At 42.4% G+C, this 21,855-nt stretch overlaps 1 protein-coding gene across 2 annotated transcripts in view; it reads left to right on the top strand.

Moving 5' to 3' along the window:
* Mmd (monocyte to macrophage differentiation associated) overlaps positions 1–21,082 on the top strand; it is a 29,936-nt gene extending 8,854 nt beyond the window's left edge. Inside the window, exons 2-7 of one of the 2 annotated variants that reach the window (XM_017799464.2) lie at positions 1,313–1,394; positions 4,682–4,842; positions 9,192–9,266; positions 10,753–10,854; positions 12,487–12,556; positions 20,144–21,082. In XM_017799464.2, the coding sequence (XP_017654953.1) occupies positions 1,313–1,394; positions 4,682–4,842; positions 9,192–9,266; positions 10,753–10,854; positions 12,487–12,556; positions 20,144–20,344 (691 nt within the window). In that variant the 3' untranslated portion in view covers positions 20,345–21,082. The remainder of the gene's footprint in view (positions 1–1,312; positions 1,395–4,681; positions 4,843–9,191; positions 9,267–10,752; positions 10,855–12,486; positions 12,557–20,143) is intronic. The other variant, XM_029566133.1, reaches the window with a different exon arrangement.
* Positions 21,083–21,855: the final 773 nt, after the last annotated feature.

Raw genomic sequence — 21,855 nt, 5'->3', positions numbered from 1 at the left:
TAATTCAACTGTAAACCTAAAAATTTACAGCCAATTTTGAAAGAGATGCATCCTACCTCAGGAAACCGTTATTGAATATGTCAATTGTGTTGTAATGATATGCTTCTTCTAAGTATGTTGTTATTAAATAAATCATTTTTAAAAATTAAAAAAAATAATTATGATACATAATAGCATTAAGTAAATTTTCCGTCTGCTGTGAGAATTCTTTTCCTGGGGATCCTAAGCAATGCTTATTCCCTTTTGAGGTTCTAGTGTCATGCGAATGTTTGATTTACTGGGGAACCAATCAATTTACTGAGCTTACTTATCGAGATAACTGAGGGGTTACTATTACTTGCCTGTTTCCCTATGCCTGCTCACTTTATTCTTTTATTCAGATAGCTGTGTTTTTTTTTGTTTTGTTTTGTTTTTTGTTTCCTCCTCCAGAGAGTAGTCAGAATGATCCAGAACTGTGAGAAAACCTTGTATGGATGTGGGTTAGGTGAGGGACCCTTCATTATCTTGCTAAAATAGAACAGCAGGACATAGTCTCTTCTGGCCCCCCTGGTCCTGAGTTTTCTTCCTGTTGCTGATTGTGAGGTTAGCTTAAAGGAAACCTGGACTGTGAGCTTGCAGATGTGACAGGCTGTGTGTATGTGTAAATTTTACAGTCAGGGTATCAAGTACTAGTCCTGTGTACTGTGTTTGAAGCAGATTTTCACTCAGGAAGAATGGAAGAATGGATGTGAAAAACGTACTCTTTATTTTGGTGGCCTTGAGGTAGCCAGGCAGGTATCATTTAAGCCGTGGGTGCTAGAACAGGTAATACAGTATAGGGAAACTTGTCTGACAGGCCTTTTAATGTGGGATGTAGCATTTACAGATCTGCATACATAAGGCTTTATGCATTCTGAGTGTGAAAACAGGTCTTTCAAATGCAATATGTGCCTTTTTTATTTAATGACAATAGCTAAAATTCAAGGGCAAAAACACTTTAAATTTTTTTGTTAAGATTTAAAACTTGGTTATGCATTCACCTCTTTGATTTAGATGGTACTGCTTAAGTTTGATATGGTTTCTGTTTGCTTTTGGTGGGCAGGAGGTTTATCTTTTGAGTAAACTGAATGATTATTTCATCAAATAAACTAGATGTTTGCTTTAGACTCATTGCTGTTGGCCAAGTTTATACCTTCTTAATGGCTCTGGTTTTCTTTCTGATAACTATGTATTTTTACCAGCAACTTCTTTTAGAATAGACCAATTTGACCATCGCAGGCTCCCTCATCGTCTCCACATGCTGAGCTCTTGTGATGGCTTTTTGTTTCTACAGTTTCATGAACCATCGGGCCCCTGCCAATGGCCGCTACAAACCAACTTGCTACGAACATGCTGCTAACTGCTACACACACGCAGTGAGTGGAAGTTTTCTGCTCTCATCCTTTCCAGAGGGCTTTGGTGGGAGGAGAGGGTTCTCTGGGAACCTTAGCACAAGCAGTTGTACTTACCCATCTTCGTGACCTTAAGTGCCCCAAAGTTAGGGTTGGGTTATGCCACCCGAAACTGAAAGTGAGCCTGGAGGTGCTGTGTCCTCTAACCTAAAGTCCCTTCTCACCAGACTTGTTTGCCTCAACAGAATCTTTAAAAGAATAACAGGAAATCAGTACCCTAGTTAGGGAGCAGCAAGAGAAACTAGCCTAGGAACACTGTCACAGCCAAGATGAAATACACTGCCCCTTCAAGAAAAACTGCTGAGCTCATTTGGTGAGGACAATTCATGGTTGGTTGAAGGAATTGAAGGAGGGTTTTTTTGTTTGTTTGTTTGTTTGGTTAGGTTTTTTTTTTAATATTTTAATTATATCTATTTTATGTGTATGAGTGTATTGCCTGCATGCCTATAAGTGCACCCCTGTAGTGCAGTGCCACAGAGGTCAGAAGAGGGTGTAGGATTCCCCAACGAGAGTTACAGAAGGTTGTTAGCTACCATATGTGTGCTGGGAATCAAACCTGGGTCATCTGAAAGAACAGCCAGTGCTCTTAACCCTAACCCCCTGAACCATCTCTCTAGCCCAATGGTTTGGTGGTTTATTTTTTTAACCAAATGATCCTCTGGGAGGGTGCCATGACACAGGGAGCCTTGACTCCCCCCCCCTACAGGCTACTGCTTCTTGAAGGGGCAGCTGCTTGTCCTGCCAAAGACGAAGCTGACAGATCCCTCAGCTCCTGATTAAATTTTTCCTTCTTTACAAAAGCAAAGCATGCTCATTATAAGAAACTTGAAAACTGCTGAAAAAATGAAGCCGGTAGCAATGGCCTATAATATTGGCCACTCGGGTCGCAAGTTTAATGGTAGCTGGGCTAATAGGATGAGTTCAAAACCAACCTGAGCAACTTAGTAAGAACCTGTCTTAAAATAAGAATTAAGTAGCTGTTGATTACCCCCAAGATAAAAGTGCCACTACTGCACCAATATAGCTTGCCATGCCCACCATTGTTGTGGTTGTTAGGTTTTAAAGCTGGGGAAGCTCCCTCATGCAACAAGGCGATGAACACAAAAGGCCACAAATGGCCAAAGTGTAGAGAATACCACTCTACAGAGTGTGGGTCCCTGGACAGGAGTCCTCTATTAAACTCCACCCACCCAAGGCTCAAGTATCATTGCAGAAGAGGGGATGGAAAAATTGTAAGAGCCAGGGAAAAAGGTGCATGACATGAAAACAGAGTCTTACAGGCTTCTGGGAACTTGCTCATCTGAACCTACAGCAGTGTGTTAATATGCACAAAATCCATGCAAACTCAGTCAAAAACCCAGCGTAGAACTGGGGAAATCAGCAACAGGTCCCAACCTTAGCCAAAGAACTATTGGCAGCTAATTATTCCCAGGGGAAGGAGAGTTGATCTTCTTTAAGGGAGAGACTCTAGATAGGCTGACTAGACCCCGGTGGCTGAACTTATACTGAGGGATGTCTGGGGACACTAATTTAATTCAGTAGGCCTTAACATATGTGACAGAATGCATGAAATCCAGTGGTGGAGCTATTGGGGGGGGTGTGGATGGGGGAGGGGATATAAAGATTATTAAGATGTTTTGTATGAAATGCACAAAAATTTAGTGGAAATAAACATTAAAAAGTTAAAAGAGGACTGGAGATCTATCTCAGTGTTGAGGACTTGCCTAGCATGTGAAAGGCTGAGAGGGAGAAAGAGAACAAAATAACCCAGAAATAAAACAAAGACCCTAAAATAAATGCAGTTTACTTCTGAGTCACTTCTGACATATGTGTGTGTGTGATCTTGGTGGACTCATGTATTATTATAGTTTTCCTATATATAGTTTTGTATTGTTAGTTTTCCTGTCATGTAATTGTCATTTTCTTATGTCATAAATTTCCTTTATCTTTGGTTTTATTACTCCCTTTGAAAGTTGCATTTTGTGAGACCTTTGAAGGTAAATGGTTGCTGAGACACAGTCTGAAAACCAGAAGTGGGCAAGATGACTAATTTGCTATTTTAGTGATGAGTATTTAGAAGAGGCTAGTTTAATTATCAAGGATGGAGTTGGAGCAGGACAGTGGTTTGGGCATTGAGATACACAGCCTGCCTTCAGAGCTAATATTTGTGTAGGATGGATCTATATACTCCATATCTCTTCTGAACTTGTCACAAGCCAAGGGACAGAAATTGAAGTTAAGAAAAAACTGATAAAACCTCCATGTTAATCCTTTAGAATAAAATATATAATCACATTAAACTATATCCAGATTTTTGGCTATTAGAGACCAGTGAAATTTCTAAATAGACATAAGGTATCTTACCATCATTTCATTAAAGAGAGGATGTTTTGTCAGGTGTGGTGGTATATGCCAGAGCTTTGAAGGCTATAGCTAGAGGATTGTGCATTCAGGGTCAGCCTAGGCTACATTTGAAGACCCTGTCTAAACAAACAAGCAGACATAAACAGAGAATACTCTGACATGAAAAGAGTAAAATGGGTTTAATTGTAGAAGAACTTGTTGTTGTTTTGTTTTATGACAAACTGAACATGATTCTTACAGTTCTTGCTTTGCTCTGGGCTAGTGAAGGGTGACTTCTGACATTGAAATTTGGGTCAGTAGTGTGTAATGCAGCACAGAAACTGGGCATGGTGGAATATGCTTATTACCTGGGAGACGGAGGCAGGAAGATCAGGAGTTCAGTCAGGGTTATCCTTAGCTACTTAGTGAGTCGGAAAAGGAGGGTGTCGGGAGGGAATAGCAATCAAAAGTCTGACATTTTGGTTCCTAAAACAATTTTAATAGATGGACCTCAGGAATGGATCTCTTAAAAGGTATGATTAGTAAGTCCCAAGCCCCTTTGTTCTGCACGAGCTCCCAAACAGGTAAAATGAACAACTTGAACTCTGCTTCAGATTAGAGAGAATGGAGCATGTTGTTGCTTATTGAAGTCGGGATAAAGAGCAGCATTTTGCACCAGGTGTGCACTGCTGCACTGTTGCTTGTTTGTGTTCCCCCTGGCTGACCTGGGCCCCGAGCAGGACTACCAGCGGCAGCATAGCAACTGACTTTATCTGGCTCTCATTTTCATTATCCAAGGGAGACACGTGTGTTTAACATTACTTTTTTACAACTATCCTGATAAATGCTGTATTTTTAACACGTCTCAGTCCTATAAAAACCCTGGTATTTCTTTTCCTTTCCCCCAGTTCCTCATTGTGCCAGCCATCGTGGGCAGTGCCCTCCTCCATCGGCTGTCTGATGACTGCTGGGAAAAGATAACAGCATGGATTTACGGAATGGGCCTCTGCGCCCTCTTCATCGTCTCCACGGTATTTCACATTGTATCATGGAAAAAGAGCCACTTAAGGTACAGTGGATGGCACTCCTTCCAGCAGACCAACTTAGTGACTCGGCATGCTCTCAGTTCCCAGACTGCTGTGTTAGTTAGTGGGGCAAAGGGTAGACATTTTACTACCCTGTAGGCTTTAGTGTTCACCATCATCATGACATTTCCTTTGGATTGGACAGATTTAAAGACACCCTGCCGTGTATATAACTAAGAAAGCAATACCCTAGAGCAATACCCTGAGAGCTAGTTTCCTGTTCTGTCATCCTCACCAGGGATGCTATGAGAGAGCACTGACTGTGACTTAGCAAGAAAGCACATTGAACTCGGAGTCACCACGTGGGCTTTGAGTTCTGGTCTTCCTGCTCAACCTTGAGTGAGTAGTTCCATCTTATGGAGCCTCAGCTTCTTCATCACCAGAGTAAGAATTAGAATGCTGAATCATAAAGTGATTGTGATTTGAAAATTCTACAAACAATATAGGACTGGGTAAGGAGATAGAGTAAAACCGAGCTCTCAAGTTCTAAGTATATTATTCAGAATTCACATACTTTGCTATTATTAACTGTGAGGCACTTTCCGAACAATACTGTGGACCTTGACATAAAAGTACTTTTCTTCTTAGTCAATATTAATTTGGGCGGCAGCATCATTTATGTGGGATTGGGTGCTTATAAAATAGAAATCTTCAATAACTGAATTGATTAAACCCAAAAGAAAAAAAAGAATTCTCAGAAAAGGAACACTCAGAGCCTATGAAAAGTGATTCAAAGTAATACTGAAAAACAGTACCTTTGGCCTGCGCATTGTGTCACATGCTTGATCATAGCACTCAGGAGGTAGAGGGAGAAGGAGTCAAAGTTTGAGTCCAATCTGGGCTATATAAATGAGACCTTGCTTTTTAAAAAAAGTGTCAAAAGATAAGACCTTGTTTGTTTGCTTGCTTTATTTATTTTAGTCTGTGTATATGAGTGTTTTCCCTACATATATGTAGGTGCACCATAAGCATGCAATACCAGCAGAGGCCAGAAGAAGGCATCAAATCCCCTGAACCTGGAATTCCAGGTGGTTGTTGGCCACCATGTGGGTGCTGGGAACTGAACCCAGGTCCTCTGGAAGAACAGCTAGTGCTCTTAACCACTGAGCCATCTCTCCAGCCCTGACATTTTGATTTTATAAAATGTCAAAAAAAAAAAAAAAAAAAAAAAGAATCTTGTCAGACATTATGGCATTTGCACCTGTAATCCCAGTACTTGAGAGGCTGAGGCAGGAGGATTGCCATGAGTTTGAGGCCAGCCTGGGTCACATGGTGAGTTGGAGTAAGTAGAGTTAGAGAATGAGACCCTGTTTCAAAAAACAAAACAAAGCAACAAAAAAGTCAGATGACTGGGGAGATGACTCAGTCAGTTAAATTCTTGTCAGAACCTGAGTTCAGTCTCTAGCACCCACATCAAAAACCAGATGTGGAAGCACATGCCTGCAATCCTAGTGATAGAGAGGTATAAATGAGGATGCTGAGGTTTGCTGGCCAGCAAGTCTTTGACCAGTTGGTACGCTCTAGGTTCAATGAAAGACCTACTCTCAAAAAGATAAGCTGAAGAGTGATTGAGGAAGACACTCGACACCAGCCTCTGGCATCCAGATGCATGCACACATGTGCACAGACATCTTTACATACACTGAAACACACATGCATACAGCACACACACACAAATCTCAAACCTTTTAAACGATCGAATATTAAAACTATATGCTTTACTTACAAGCAGGATTTGGGATTCCTGAGATGGTTACTGGTTTCATCATGTGTTGTGGGATCATGGCGTTTTAGAACTGGAAGGGCACTAGGACATCATCTAGTGAGCACCCATTGATTTCCAGTTGGGAAAACAGATTCTGAGATGTGGCATACCTTGCCTGAGTCACTGAGACCAACAGAATCGGATTGCCCGAGCACCCGACCCCTAGCCCTGTGTCACACCTGCTTTTCACCATTTTCCTTTATGATATTACATGAAGTTTTCATTCTGCTACCTTTTCCTATAAGGTGACAGTTCCCTGGGATTAAAATAAAACCACAGCATTGACTCACAAGGGCATGCCCAGGAGCACACTCACAGGACCATCTCGGAAGCACCCGTGCTGGCTTCTCGGGATGCAGTCACAGGGCCAGGCTGTCTAGAAGCAGGGCACTTCATTATCTCTTGGTACAGCCTGGCACTTGCGGTTGCCTCAGCACACTTGGCTTTGATGTCTAGGTTTCCGAATCAATAAAGAGTTGTAGATGCCGCTTCAGTACTCAGAGCCTCCCTGACAGGCCGGGGAGGAAGGTAGAGGAGAAACAAGACTCCGGAACCTTGGAAGAGCAGTGCCAGACTCAGCAGCCACACGGAGGCGTTTGCTCAGTATTCAGTCATATCATTTTTTTAAATATCCAGTGAAACCTTACAGTAAAAGAGAGAAGGGGCATTTATTGTGCGAAGTGCATCACCTACATCACCACTTTAGCATTCTGCGCTCTCAGATTACCCTCTTTTACTCCTGACGACAGTGAGAGTCCGAACGGTAGGCGGCAGATCTCTTTCTTTTGGTGGCGTCCATGGTAATAGGAATTGAATCTAGGGCCTCGTGCGTGAAAGGCAAATACTCTACCACTGAGCTGTGTCCCCAGCTCCTTGCTTTTACATTTTCTTTTGAGAGAGTTTCACTCTGATACTCAGAGTGACCTGGAACTCACTATATATACCAGGCAGACCTAGAACTCAGGATTCTCCCTCCTCAGTCTTCCAGTAGCTGGAATTATAGGCTGCCACCAGGGCCAGCCAGTTGGCAGTTCATGAATGAGATTCTAGGTCTGACTCAGTCTGTCCTGTTCCTTGCCCTTTCATAGTAGAATCTTGCAGCTGGGAGTGCATGACTGCCTTTATTAATTCTCCAGGTGATTCTCAGGGATAGTGACGTTTGATCAGATAGATGCTTGCTTCTTTAGACCTGTAACTGAATTATCATCTGGGAGTACGTTGTAGTTTCTGCACAGTACACTGAAAACCATTCTTTCTCACTAACACAAGTCCTCATCAGTCTGCTGTAGCCCACTGTTTGCTGAGGCAAAGCCTAGTTCTGCAGCTTCACCCAATGGTAGCGTTTACCCCTGAAAACTAGAAATAGATTCAAGAACATGCTATAAAGCTGAGCAAGGTGGTGCAGGCCTGGAATCCTAGCACTGTGAAAGGTAGAGACAAGAGGATCAAGAGTTCAAGACCTGGGGCTGGAGAGATGACCCAGTGGTTAAGAGCATTGGCTGCTCTTGCAGAGGATCCAAGTTCTGTTCCCAGCACCCACATGGCAGCTAACAACCATTCCTAACTTCACTGTCAGGAACGCAATGCCCTCTTTCTAACCTCTGTGGGCATTGCATGACATGGGTGTACTTAACATGCATGCAGGCAATACACTCATACTTTAAATAAGTAAAATTAAAAATAAAGAGTTCAAGGCCACCATCAAGTGCTTAGCAAGTTTGAGGCCAGCCTGAGATACGTGAGACCTGTCTCAAAAAAACCCAAAACGTACCATATTATGTATTTGTACTTTTTAAAATGACCTCAGTAAAGGGCAGATCTTTCTATCATTTTGTGAGTAGATGTCAGTGAGCAAGATCTTTACATATATACTTTCTGACTTTGATTTTGGAACCAGTTTAGAAATCAAGTGGCTACTATCTTGTAACAAATCATGCCTTTTTTGTTTATAATTGCTATTCCTTACTGAATTTACCTTTTTTTTTTTTTTTTTTTAAACACAACTTACTATCTACCCTGGGATGTTTAAAGTGAATGATTTTTTTGTTTGTTTTTAAGTCATCTGAAAAAATAAGAATGTGATCTCAGCAAAAACAAAAACCAAAGGACATGAAAGTGGGGTGGGGAACTAGCAGGGAGGAAGGACAAGCGAGTGGAGGATGAGGATGACCAGGATGCGTCATGGCCATGTAGATGTGTAAAACTGTCAGAAAGTAAATTAGAAAGAAAAGAATATGACCTCAGTTTGGGGCATGTTAACCGGGCATCAGGACAGTGTGCACTGTATAGTCAGATAGCGAGGGGCTGGTCTGTCCTCAAGAAAGACTTGCATTGCCTGACTATCACGGGGTGCCCCGTGTCTCCTGTCTGTTGTGTGCAACCTAAAAAACAACATAAAGCTCTTACTGTGGCTTCCTATCATTAAAAAGAAGAGCTATGGCTTTGAAGAGCAAGTTATAAATGCCACGAGAATCTGGAGCAAGCACGGGGATTATTGGGGAGTGATAACCCATACTTCCGGTCTGAAAGGTTTGTGTAAACTGCCTGCCTTGTTGACTTCCCCAACAGGACAGTGGAGCACTGTTTCCACATGTGTGATCGAATGGTCATCTATTTTTTCATTGCTGCTTCCTACGCTCCATGGTAAGATACAGTCTCGCTCTTGAAGTGTTATGATTAGAATTCCTTGTTACTTCCCCCTCTCCCCCTCCACCCTGCCTGCAGCCCTCCTGCATACTCTCTGCTTCCCCCCACCCCCAGTGCATGCACGCACTCACCCCGTTTGGTTTAACTACAGATTTGAAGGAGTATTACTGCTGTCTAGAGTATCTGGCATGGAACTGTTTCAGAGGAAGTGCTGTGAACTTGAATGTAGCTAGCAGGCTCACTCTTGAAATATACAGCCTTTCCCCTCCTTCATTCCTGTGTACCTCTGCTGCTTATTGGAATACTTACCAATGAACTTGGCCAGTGAAAATGCTGAAAATATGTATGAGGAAAAGCAAGCTTCCTTCTGAAAGTCAGTGTCTTCAGGTGACTGACTAGCACAGTCTCACATCTTTTGCTATCTAAGTGACTAACCACACTAGTCTCCCTGTAGTTTTCTTGATGTTACTACTGCCCTTCTGAGACAAATCAATTTCTTGTTGCTTTGCAACCCAAAATTTAAAAAAAAAAAAAAAATGAGTCTTCCTCTGTTAAGACCTGGTCCATTTTTAAACACTCAGATGTTTCTACTAAGCCATCACCTGCTGTTGTCAGTAGAAACAGCAGGCCTCTACATTCAGGCGTCTGCAGCCTCAGTCACTCAAAAGAAATGTAATTATCTGTTAGAATCAAAAGTAAGTGCTAGCTCCCTCCAATACCTCTCACTAAATTATAGGTCTGATTCCTATTAGAGCAAGAATGCTTGAAAGCTTTTGTGAAGCAATTTAAAGTAAAATACATAACATAAAACTTCTAAATATAAGGTGAAGAATCACACATAAAGTAGGCAGTTTGTTCACATGTAGTTTTAGATTTATCAGTAGTTAATTTTCTGTTTGGAAATATTAATTTTATAGTTACAGCCAAACAGAGCATTTTCTCATGCTCTTAATCTGACAGTCCACGTGAAGTTGCAGTATGTTGAATTCTGACAAAGCATCTTCCAGAACCCATGCTGGAGGAGTTCTGCTCATGTTGAGTCTTGGCAGAGTGGTTGCTAACAGAGATGTGTGCATTAGGTGTCCACTGTGGGTATGTGATCCTGGCTCAGGATTTTACTCACGGTTCTCAATTAAGCTTTGTAAGCAGTCCATCCCCAAATACGTGGTCAGAAATAAACGAGCATACAGCCTACATTTCAGTCAGCCCTGCTGGGGGGTCCAGCTTGACAAGTGTCCTGGGACTGGGTTCTCTGCAGCATGTCTGTTTTTAACTGGTGCTATTTTTAGACCATGCTCAACTAGTTCTTAATATTACCGTTCAACGGACAGTCTTTATCTTTGAATTGTTTGGGGCCTCCTTGTGCCCGTGACCTTCTTTCTGCTGTCGTGCTGTCTGTTCCCAGGGTCGAGATGAACACACAGGCCCTAAGAATTCCCTTCATTTATCCTCTCTGTTCTTTGTTGTCATGTTTACGTTGTAGGTTAAATCTCCGTGAACTTGGACCCCTGGCATCTCATATGCGTTGGTTTATCTGGCTCATGGCAGCTGGAGGAACCATTTATGTATTTCTCTACCATGAAAAGTAAGAGAAAATCATTTCTGTTTGATGGGTTAAAAAGTGACTGCCAATGTTATTCCTGTCTTGCCATGTGGTTTCCTCTGTGCTTGTACTTCAAAATAGTAGAAATACATAAATACAATATATAGTATTTTAGTAAGTCTTTGAACCCATTTAGAATTCATTATTGATGGACAGGTTGTGGTGGGAAGATATAATGGCACGTGTACAATGACGTGGTTGAGGACAATGTGGTCAGTCATTTTAGAGCCATAGGGACGTCATTTCTCATCCTGAGGCAAACTCACCCTATCTGTGTTTCACAGACATCGAATAGGGAGAATAATCCTTTTCAAAATTCCTCTAGAGATTGAGGATAACAGATATTAAATGCCCACCATAGTAGTTATTTAGAAACCCAGAAGGTATTCATCTAGGCTTCCTTGAGAAAAAGACCTAGCTCTGGGCACAGCTTTTTACCCGTATTCATAGCTTCTCCATAAGTGTTGAGCAATAGAAACAGAAAGGTATATTGAAATTTATCATTGTGGCTCTAGAGCAGACTTTGAGGTCATCTGTTTTACTTTGGACTTTGAGAATGTTGAGGACACGCATCAAATATGTGACTCATCTGGACCTTAGGATCCCAGTGTCCAGTCCCATTCTCTAGCCTTTCATTGTCTTCTATAATTGAATGTGAGACTCTCACAGCCATGAATTCATTGTCATTAAAATTGCTAATTTACAGTTCATTAAATTCCTTTATCTATTGTGGTTGACAGAGTGGCTGTCAGAATTCGCATGGTGTGTTTTTCAGAGAATATTGAATTGTACTCTGTCAGAAGAAAATGGTTGTTTTCACTAATTCTCTCTGACTTTGAACTTTTCTTAAATACCTTTTGAATGTAGTAAATACGAAGTGGAATTCTGTTGTACATAGAGATCCAAGGGAACAGTTTGCTCTTGGGCTCAAATTCCCAGATCATGCCCTGGGATAACACAGGAAGTGAAGGACAGCAGCTCTCATTTTTCTCTATTCCACACTTTCTGGTGTAAGCTATATCATGGAGCCTGTTCTTCCTCTGCCAGGGTTAGAGTTCATTCTGAGATATCCTGCAGCCTAATGGAGTAAGTCCTAGTGACTGGAATTTGTACACGTGAAAATGCAGAAACAAATGAAATACCACCTTTCCTCAATGCTGCTGTCCCTCTGCCCTGGAGAAGGCTGCACTCCATCTGTTCCACTTCAGCTTCTTCGTGATTCTGCATAGGAGTGGTGACGGGTGGACTAGAGAAGTAGGAGAGGGCAAGACAGTGCATTGGATCCGAGTATGCCTAGCCTTGGCAGAAAGCATGTTCTAGGTAGCAGTGGGGTTTTCTGCCTTTGTCATCTGAAAGAAATGCTACTTCATTGAGGCACGGTGGTGGTGTGTCTGGGAGAGGCACAGTGAGTCCTGGTGATGGTGTGTCTGGGAGAGGCACAGTGCGTCCTGGTGATGGTGTGTCTGGGAGAGGCACAGTGCGTCCTGCTGGGGAATGCGTTTCCTTTGAATAAAACGTTTACATTTCTCTTTCAAAATATAAAAGGGAAAGCTGGTATGTAACTGATCTAAGTGTTCAGAAATGTGCAAGTCTAACCCATCTGTGTTCCTACAGGTATAAGGTGGTTGAGCTCTTTTTCTATCTCACAATGGGATTTTCTCCAGCCTTGGTGGTGACGTCAATGGTGAGAAGCAGATTCATAATTTTAATTATTTCCTTCTACATCCCCAAGATGCTGACATAATTGTAGACAGTTTTCTTTTTAAAGCTGACATAGCTAAGCTAATACTGTGGACTTAAGAGAGAAATCCATAGATAGTTCAGTGTGCAGGTGACTTGTACTAGGTGCCATCCACGACTTGGCAGAGCTGAATGTTGGGTATGCTTCCCCATTGACACCCTTCCTTATGTGTTTTGTTTGGATAGCCTTTCTGTTTTCCTTCTTTCCACCACCTCACCTACCCTGCTTTCAAAGAAGAATGTAGTCAAATTATGTGACTACATAAAGGTGGATGTTTCTAATTAAATGGTGTAGCTGTTTAACACTGAATCTCTGGAAGAGGCAATTTTGAGATTTGTTACAGTAAAGAAAACCTAAATTACTGACTAATTAAATCTTAAGGCTGCGGTGACCCACACCTGTAGTCCCACCCAATCAAAGAGGAGAATTACAAGTTTGAGGTCTAGGAGCTCTTATGTCAAATAAACAAACAAAAAAATCCCACATCATTTGCTTTGGGTAGTTTTCAAATCCTTTTACTGTTTTTTTTTTTTTTTCTTTCATTTGCTTTTTTGGTTTTTGTTTTTGTCTTTTGTTGTTGTTGTTCTTTCTGAGATGGGGTCTCCCTGTAGCCCCAGCTGGCCTGGACTCACTATGTAGACCAGGCTGGCCTCAAACTCACAGAGATCTGCCTGCCTCTGCCTCCCAAGTGCTGGGATTAAAGGCATGCACCACCACACCTGGCTCATTTGCTTTTAAGTTATATTATTTACCTTTCCAAGAAAGGAAAATACTTTTTAAAGACAAAAACAAAACTCAAACCTTTGCTTGAAAATAACTTCTGGGAACTTCAAATGTAGGCAGGTTTCAGACTTCAGCAGAGTGCTGCATGCAATATATTTTAAATAACCTTTCAAGTTGAATTACTGTTTAGAAATCTGTCACGGTGTAGTGACCACATATGTGTATGTGTCACTTTGAAACAGTCTCCTGGTCCATTCCTGCCGGTTACTTGTACCTTTAGCTTATGATCTCCAGCATCTTTTGTTCCACTGTATTAATTACGGAGGCCCAGTTGAACTCTCTTCTCAGCTTTCAGTGGCTGGAAGAATTGTACCTGTGAGCTCCCATGTACAGCATAAGGGTGGAAGTCCGCTGTATGGCATGCCCTCCTCATAAAAATGCCTGTCAGAGTTAAAACCTGGATCTAACTTTTTAGGAAATACAGCTTATGAAAAGTTAATGTGTTTTCTTGAGATATGAGATTAATGATGGTTTTAATAATTGCCTAGCATGCACACATACACATGTGATTTCCCCTTCTAGTTTAGATGATAAAAACACCAGAGAGCAGTGAGGAGAGGGAGGCACATGACTGAGAAGAGAAAATGGGCGTGGCAGCCCTGTAAATAGAGGACAATTCAGGACAGCCCCAGCGATGTAAGCACAGTCTGTGTAGACTGGTTATTAATTATTAGAGCCGGATTTCAGGTAAATTCCCTCTGAGTGTCATAAAAGCAGGTTTATCTAGTATATTTAACTAGCCCAAATCCTTAATTGGCACTTTCATGGTGGTACAATAGCAGGTGACTAATGTGTATGATAACGAAGCAGGTAATCCTCACAGAACTTAGGATACAGCAGGCAAATGCAATTCCTGTTCAATAGGAAACTATAACAACATTTTATAATGTCCTTGGTTGGAGGGAAACTCAGGTTGCTATGGAAACATGAGATCAAAGTACTAAAATAGTGATTGTTAAACTGATTTAGAAAGACAAGTAGAAGCCAGGAAATGGCTGGAGTGAGGTAGGTGTTGCAGGTAGAGGATAACTGCGTACCTTGGGGAGAGATCCAGTGTCTTTGGAGAATTGTAGTAGTTCACTGTTTGAAATGTGGAACACACACACCCCTTTGAATATGCACCTGTGCATGGTCAGGTAAGTGTGCAGGTTGCACAAGTCTTCTGATAGAGCTGGGGAGCTAGACAGAGTTCAGATTAAAAAGGTCACCTAAGGGTGAGTGAAGACTTGAAGCTGTGGCGCTGGTCAGGCATGGATCTCGGACTAACCCTTGTGCCATTAAGAACTGTAGACCCGGAGAAAGAATGAATGTAACTGGGTTTGAGCATTAAGCATGCCGAGTGGCATTAAGCATGCCGAGTGCAGGACTGTGAGCCTCGAAAGAAGAGAAGCCATAAGCTGAACTTAGAATTCTCCCCGGTTGTTTGCCTGAACACTTCAAATAGCAGCTGGAGGAGGTTGAGCCCAGAGAGCACAGTCTGTGTGGAAACTGGTTGCAGAGAAAGCTAGAGTTTGTGAGGCTGTGACCCAGGGAGGGGAAAGGTCTGAGAGAGCTCCAGAAACCTACGAAGGAGTCTTCGGCCAATCATCAAGCAGGATTTCTGCAGGGCAGAACTACTTTGTAGGCCCTCATGGGGAATAGCTGTTTGTGGTCATGGGCTGAAGGGGAATTCCAAAGAGCACCCAGTTCAGGGAGACATTGCAGTTTCTACCATGCCAAGTGGAAAAACCATGCTGAACATCAAACATTGCTGGCATTCGGGTGGCCAGAGCCACACCCTAAAAACAGAGTTCCTCTAGCCCTGTGTCTTAGTTGCTTACCTCTTTTTTTTTTTTTTTTTTTAATCAGCATGCCACAAATACTTGGGAAAAAAAGTAAAAGGAAAGATTTAGTCCAGCTCATAATGTCATAGGTTTTAGTCCTTGGTCACTTGGCTGTTGCTTCTGGGCTCAGGCATCAAGGAAGGGAGCAGGTGGTAAAGAGGTAGCTGACTTCATGGCAGACAGAGCTAATTCTCAAAAGCCCATCATCCGGGGTTGGGGAGATGCTTAATGGTAACATGAATGCATGTGAACCTGAGTTCAGTTCCCAGTACCCACGTAAAGAGCCAGCCTAGATGAATAGGTGAGCTCCAGGTCCAGTGAGAGACCTTGTCTCAAAAATAAGGTAGACTGGTCTGGCACGGTGGCGCACGCCTTTGATCCCAGCACTTGGGAGGCAGAGGCAGTTGGATCTCTGTGAGTTCAAGGCCAGCCTGGTCTGCATAGCAAGTTCCAGGCCAGCTGGGGCTACAGGGAGACCCTGTCTTAAAAACAGACCAAAAAAAAGTAGACTCAGTTGTATGTGTTTATTTGAAACACACTTTATAAAGATGCACACAGGGTTAAAGTAGAAGAATGGTAAAACTGTGTTATGAAAACACTAATCACGTGTACACCGCAGTGCTTAAAAAAGCCAGACCTAACATTTCAAGACAAACACTATTTCCTGCTTAAGTGGGTATTCCATAACATCAGAGCACTGCTCCTAAGAAGATACTGCAGACCTAAGTGACTATACAGCTTCACAGAGTACCTCAAGATATGTGGAAGAGATCTAACATGTAAAACAGAAGCAAATGTTCAGTTACAGGCAGAGACTTTAAGATCCACTCCCAGTAGTTGAACAAATAATTAAACACATGGAAGCAAGGAGGAAGGACAGCAGCTCGGACAGCACAATCTGCCAGTGACCTGATAGGAAAAAATCTTTTCATCAAAGGAGAAAAGATACTAGGCCGTGAAATAATCCTCAGTGTTAAAGAATTAAAATTGTGCAACAACAGCAGAAAAGATCTTGTGAACTCCTACATACTTAAAAATTAAAGACTTCTACATGGGTCTTTGAACTGAATAGTAATAAAAGCCCAACCTGACCATTAGTGGAATGCAGCCAAAGCCATGCTGTGAGGGAAGTGCTGCTGTCGGTGATCCCATCCATGTGCAGGGTAATTTTGTGTCAACTGGACTAGGCCATGTTACCGGGTATCTTTCAGTTACCAGCCTGATTGCTATGGAGGGACTTGTTAGGTGACATTAGCATTTAGCTCAGTAGACACAGAGCGCATTCCCTGTGATGTGGGTAGGGCCTCAACCACTCAGCTCAGGGCCTTAGGGAAAATGAGACCTCCCAGGAAGGATCTTTGCCTCTGCACTGCCTTTAGGGTGCAGCAACAACAGTGCCTGGACTACAGCCTCTCGGCCCACTGTAGAATTCAGGCTTGCTGCTCTCATAATGACATGAGCCTTCAGTCAGTACACATAGACATGTACACATATACATATGCACACAGGAACATCATATTGGTTCTGCTTTTTGCAGAACTTTGAGTAACACTTTTAGGAAAGAAGAAAGTTTTAAAGTCCATGATCTAACCTTCTGCCTTCATCTTGGAAGAGAAAACAGAACCCTGTAACAGCTAGCAGTACAGAAATAATTTGAGGGCTCAGTATGGCTTAGTGGCACAGAGCTTACCTGGCATGTGTGAGGCCCTAGATTCAGTCCTTAGCACTGAAAAAATAAGAAGGAAGTAGAAATCAGGTAGAAAATGGATCAAAGTAGAGAAAAATCAATGAAACCCAAAGTTGTTTCTTTGTGAAGTTAGAATAGATAACATTTAGGGAGCCTGAACAAGAAATAGATTAAACATAAAATACCATTATGAGGCACAAAATAGGGAATATCACTCTGGATCCCACAGCTGTGAAAGGGTTAAGGGGATATTGTGAACAACTTTATACCAATAAATACAGCAACTTAGATAAAGTGGACAGATTCCTTGAAAGATAGTTTTCCCTACAAAAAACTCAAGAAAAAACAAAGATCTAGCCCTATAAGCTTAAGGAAACTAAATGCTAGTCAGATTTCCTTCAGAGAAACTAGGTCCCTAAGTCTTCATCAATACATTCTGTCTGATATTAAACTTGGGGTCAAAATAATGACATTTCAATACAAACTTTCAAAATGGAGTGGAGCTGGGTGGGTGCCTCATGCTTGTATAATCCCAGCACTTGGGAGATAGAGACAGGATCAGGAGTTCAAAGCCAGCTTAGGCTACCCGAGTGGAGGGAACACTTGCCAGTTCATTTTATAAGGCCAATACTACCCTGGTAACCACATGTACAAAAGCACTGCAGGAAAATGATAAGCCAAGTTGTGCTGGATAGCTTTAGTGTCAACTTGACACCTGGGTTGAGGGAGCCTCAATTGGGGAATTGCCTTCATTGGACTGGCCTCTGCGATGTTTTGAATTGAGATGTCCATGGGGCATCTTGATTTTGATGTGGGAGGGCCCAGCCCACTGGGGGTAGTGCCACCCCTGGGCAGGTGGGCCTGTGTTGCATACGGAAGCAGGCTGAGTAGGGGCCAGGGGAGCAAGCCAGTAAGCAGCATTCCTCCATGGTCTGTGCTCCAGCTCCTGCCTCCAGTTTCCTGCCCTGAGTTCCTACCTTGGGCTCCCTGATGACCTGTGACCTGGGAGATGTAAGATAAATAAACCCTTTCCACCCCAAGGTAGTATTTTGTCCCAGTAATGAAGAAGCAAACTAGAACACCAGTACTCTTCATGAAACAGAAAATGCTCCAAGGAATATTTCCAGTCTAGTTCATCAGTATGTAAAAAGATATAACCTAGATTTATTCTAGGAATGCAAGGTTGGTACATCTCTTAGAAATCAGTCATTGAAATTTGTCACATTGAGAGAATCAAGGAGGAAAACTTTGGTTGTGTCAGGGCTAGATGTGGTGGTGCATGCCTTTAATCCCAGCATTTGGGAGACAGAGGTAGGTCGGTCTCTTGTGAGTTCCAGGCCAGACAATAAGAGAAAAAAGTCATGTCAACAGATGAAGAAAAAGCATTTGACGGAGTTCAGTATTTAATAAATCTAGCAGTTGTGTAAACGCATTCACCTGATGAAGACTGTAACAAGGCGGCAGGGGCCCACTCGCTGCCCATCAGCCCGGAACTGGTGCCTAAAGGTCTTGGCCTCTGTTTTGGTTTTCCTGTCAGTAAAATGCTGGTAATAATAATACCTAATTTAGGGTTGTAGAGATTAAAGTGAATAAATACCTGTGAGTGCTTCAAAGAGTTTCTGGCATGGGGTAACAGTAACAGCATGAGTAAGGAAGAGAACACTTGGTTCTTCTAGAATTAAGTGTGTTTGGAGGAACTGTCTCAGAATATGTTTGGAAAACTGACTGGTACACTTGGTTTGATCTCCTGTTGGTTTGGACGAAGAGGGTCGGGGTCTGTCAGAACTAAGCCAAAGCCGATTACCATGTCTCTGAAACAGGAGTGAGGTGGTGGTCAGCCTCAAGGCTCTGCCAGTCAGTTCTCTTCCTCAGTCTCTTCCCCTCTAAAATAAAGAGGTGGCATTAGATGAGTGACTTTTACCACTTGGTTCCTGTACCCCCAAGAATCTCAGGGAAGCCTTTGTCCTATAACAGTGTTCCCAGTGTGCATGAGAATTTGTGTAATGATAGGTTGATGGTTCTGCAACCTGCACATAGTAATAAATGTGTTTGATAGGTTGGTTTGGGGTTGTTGGTTTTCTGTTTTGTTTCTTTATTTTTACCTTTTAAAGACAAGTCTGGCTGAAGTCCTTTCTTACCAATAAGGAGAATCTGGTATTGGTCATTTTGAGTTGGCTTTTTCTTCGTCTTTTAATTCTACAAAACCCAAAGGCTTCTGTGAATGTTTAAAATAGGGCTGATCCTCACAGCTGGGCCTAGATCCTCGCACCTGGCCCCTACTGCACTCTGGGCTATTGTCACTGCTGTCTGCCCAGGCCCACGGGCACTTTCCAAGCAGGTGGCTGAGTTGAATTTCCCTTTGCTTTTAGCCTGACTTGGCATCAAGGACCTCCTCCACAGGGACTTGGTCACAAGGCTGCTGGCATTAGCACCCAGGTCTCTAGGACATCTGCATTCCTGTTCCCTTCTGAGACCTGGCTGTCATCTGTCCTAGGTTTCTAGGCCTGTGGCCTTTTTGCCCTAGTGCTTAGGAATTGTTTCTTCATCAGTTTTCAGCTCTCCCTCTTTTCTCTCTTTACTCATTCATTCAAGCCAGTTTAATCTTGTAGGTGGGCCTAGGTCTTTGAATCCCCCCAAAATCCTAGAAAATTCTTCCTTTTGACCTGAAACACACAGGACTCAACTTTCCTGTTCAGCTGATAAATGCCCAGGCTCAGACACAAACACCTGAAGCATCAGGCGGGCTAGGAAATCCCTTGTTTTGTATGATGGTCCTATGTCAGCTGTAAGGATGCCCCCAACTCACACAAGCTGGGGCGATCCAAAAAAGTAATCAGTATAGACCAATTTTAGAGAGGTCAAAGGGATGTGACAGCCCTGTATGAGATGCAGCTTGGGCAGGCCTCATGAGGAATAGAGTTTTCAAAGGGGAAGATGAAGTGAGGATTCCACTGCACTAAGATAAGCTTGCAAGGCTCTCTGTGATTGCAGAGTGAGTAAATATGGGTTAAAATGAGCGGAATGTGCCTGTTTGTCCTGTGGAGCATGTAAATATGACCGGTGCTCAGATCACATGAGGATTGCTGGTCAAAGGGTCAAGTGGGCAAGGCATTTTATGGTTGCTTTATGTTTACGGATTCGGGTTCCGTTCACACCGAGCTTCTTACTTACATAGAAAACCAGCAGTCTTTGGCAAATCAGGGTAACATCAAACTGTACTTTTCCCTCTGCTGACAGAGTAACACTGATGGACTTGAGGAGCTCGCCTGCGGGGGCTTGATTTACTGCTTGGGAGTTGTGTTCTTCAAGAGTGACGGCATCATTCCGTTTGCCCACGCCATCTGGCACCTGTTCGTGGCCACGGCAGCTGCAGTACACTACTACGCCATTTGGAAATACCTTTACCGAAGTCCCACGGACTTTATGCGCCATTTGTGACCAGTCTGTCCTCGGTCTCCGTACAGTGTTCTCTCGGTTGTAGTATTTGGGAGTGGGGTGAGAGCTGAAAGTTGCACAGTGAAGAGTGAGCAACTGCACTGACTTAATTTATAATTTTTGAGTATAATTACTGTGAAAGTATAAAAGCTGTGTTCTGGAGCTTTACTCCTCACAACCAACAAAATTATTCATTCCATTCCACTATCATGAAGGGCTCTGGGTAGACTTGGCCAACTGATGTTTACAAACCAGAATTTTGTATTTTTGTTTTACAGATTTTGCTAGATGATTTTTCTAAATTGCTAGCTCAGTTTGTTGAAAGCGCAATAAGAAAACTTCCTTTTTAAGAAAAAAACAGTCATTTCTATCGCTTTTCCCGTTCACTGTGTAAAGAATCATGGACAGAGCCCACACTACCATATTTCATCTTGGCATAATAGGATTATTTTTTAAGTAGAAACTTTAGTTTTTTTGTAAATTTTTACAACCTATTCCATCGAAGCCCATCCCTATGGCTCCACATCCACCTTGTGAAGTTTTGCAGCAAGCGGTTAACATTCCACTAACAAACATACCTCTTCTGATGGTTTTATTAAGTGTGGAGAATTTGCCAATTTTTAGAAACTGCAGTTTTCAAACTTTTCTGCCAATCTCTAACTCTGAATCCAGTGTTGCTTTGGGCCTAACATACCTGACCTGGTTTGCTTTACCAGTCATGGGAAAGTATTTTGATATCATCAACTTTTTCAGAAGACCCAGCTTTTCTCTCTGCCCTCACCACGTTTTCACCAGGGTCTCTCAGCAGCGGAGGAGTATCCTGTCCGTATTGTTACAGTATTGCTGGGTTGGCCATCTGCCACACATTCCTCCTGCACGCTCACCACGTTTTCACCAGGGTCTCTCAGCAGCGGAGGAGTATCCTGTCCGCATTGTTACAGTATTGCTGGGTTGGCCATCTGCCACACATTCCTCCTGCACATTCTGAATTAAGGCGAATAGTTGTGCTGCCGGTTTGGTCACTGTGGTTAAGTCATTGTCACTTAGCTCTATTGTGTCAGTTTGATACTCACTTAAAATTGTGGAACTAAATGCACATTTATGCCACACCTTGAGTTATCATTAGAATCCTTTTTCGGTTTTTTTTTTTTTTTTTTTTTTATAGAATATATAAAGCATTGTTTGACAGAAATTTGTGTCAGTAGTCCGTGGGTTTTACCTGGCTCAGTGGAGTGGTATTTATACATTTTTTTCTAGTTTTCCCTCAATGTCTTATATTAAGATTGGTATATTAATTGCTTCATTGGTTAATGAATCTTGTTGGTGTTTTAAGAAATGAAATCACCTTGCCTGTTCATCTAGAGATGGACTTGCTCAATGGAATTATCAGATTGATGATGTGCTTATGAATTGAACTTCAGTACTGACGTGACTTTAAAAGGGAGTTTATTTTATGTGTGTGTATGTTCAGGCTCTGATTTTGGTAAATCATAGGTGAATGAGGATCAGAACTG

The sequence above is a fragment of the Nannospalax galili genome, unplaced genomic scaffold (assembly GCF_000622305.1).
Source record: "Nannospalax galili isolate Female #2095 unplaced genomic scaffold, S.galili_v1.0 scaffold95, whole genome shotgun sequence".
NCBI lineage: Eukaryota > Metazoa > Chordata > Mammalia > Rodentia > Spalacidae > Nannospalax > Nannospalax galili.
This window is presented reverse-complemented; position numbering and strand designations above follow the sequence as displayed.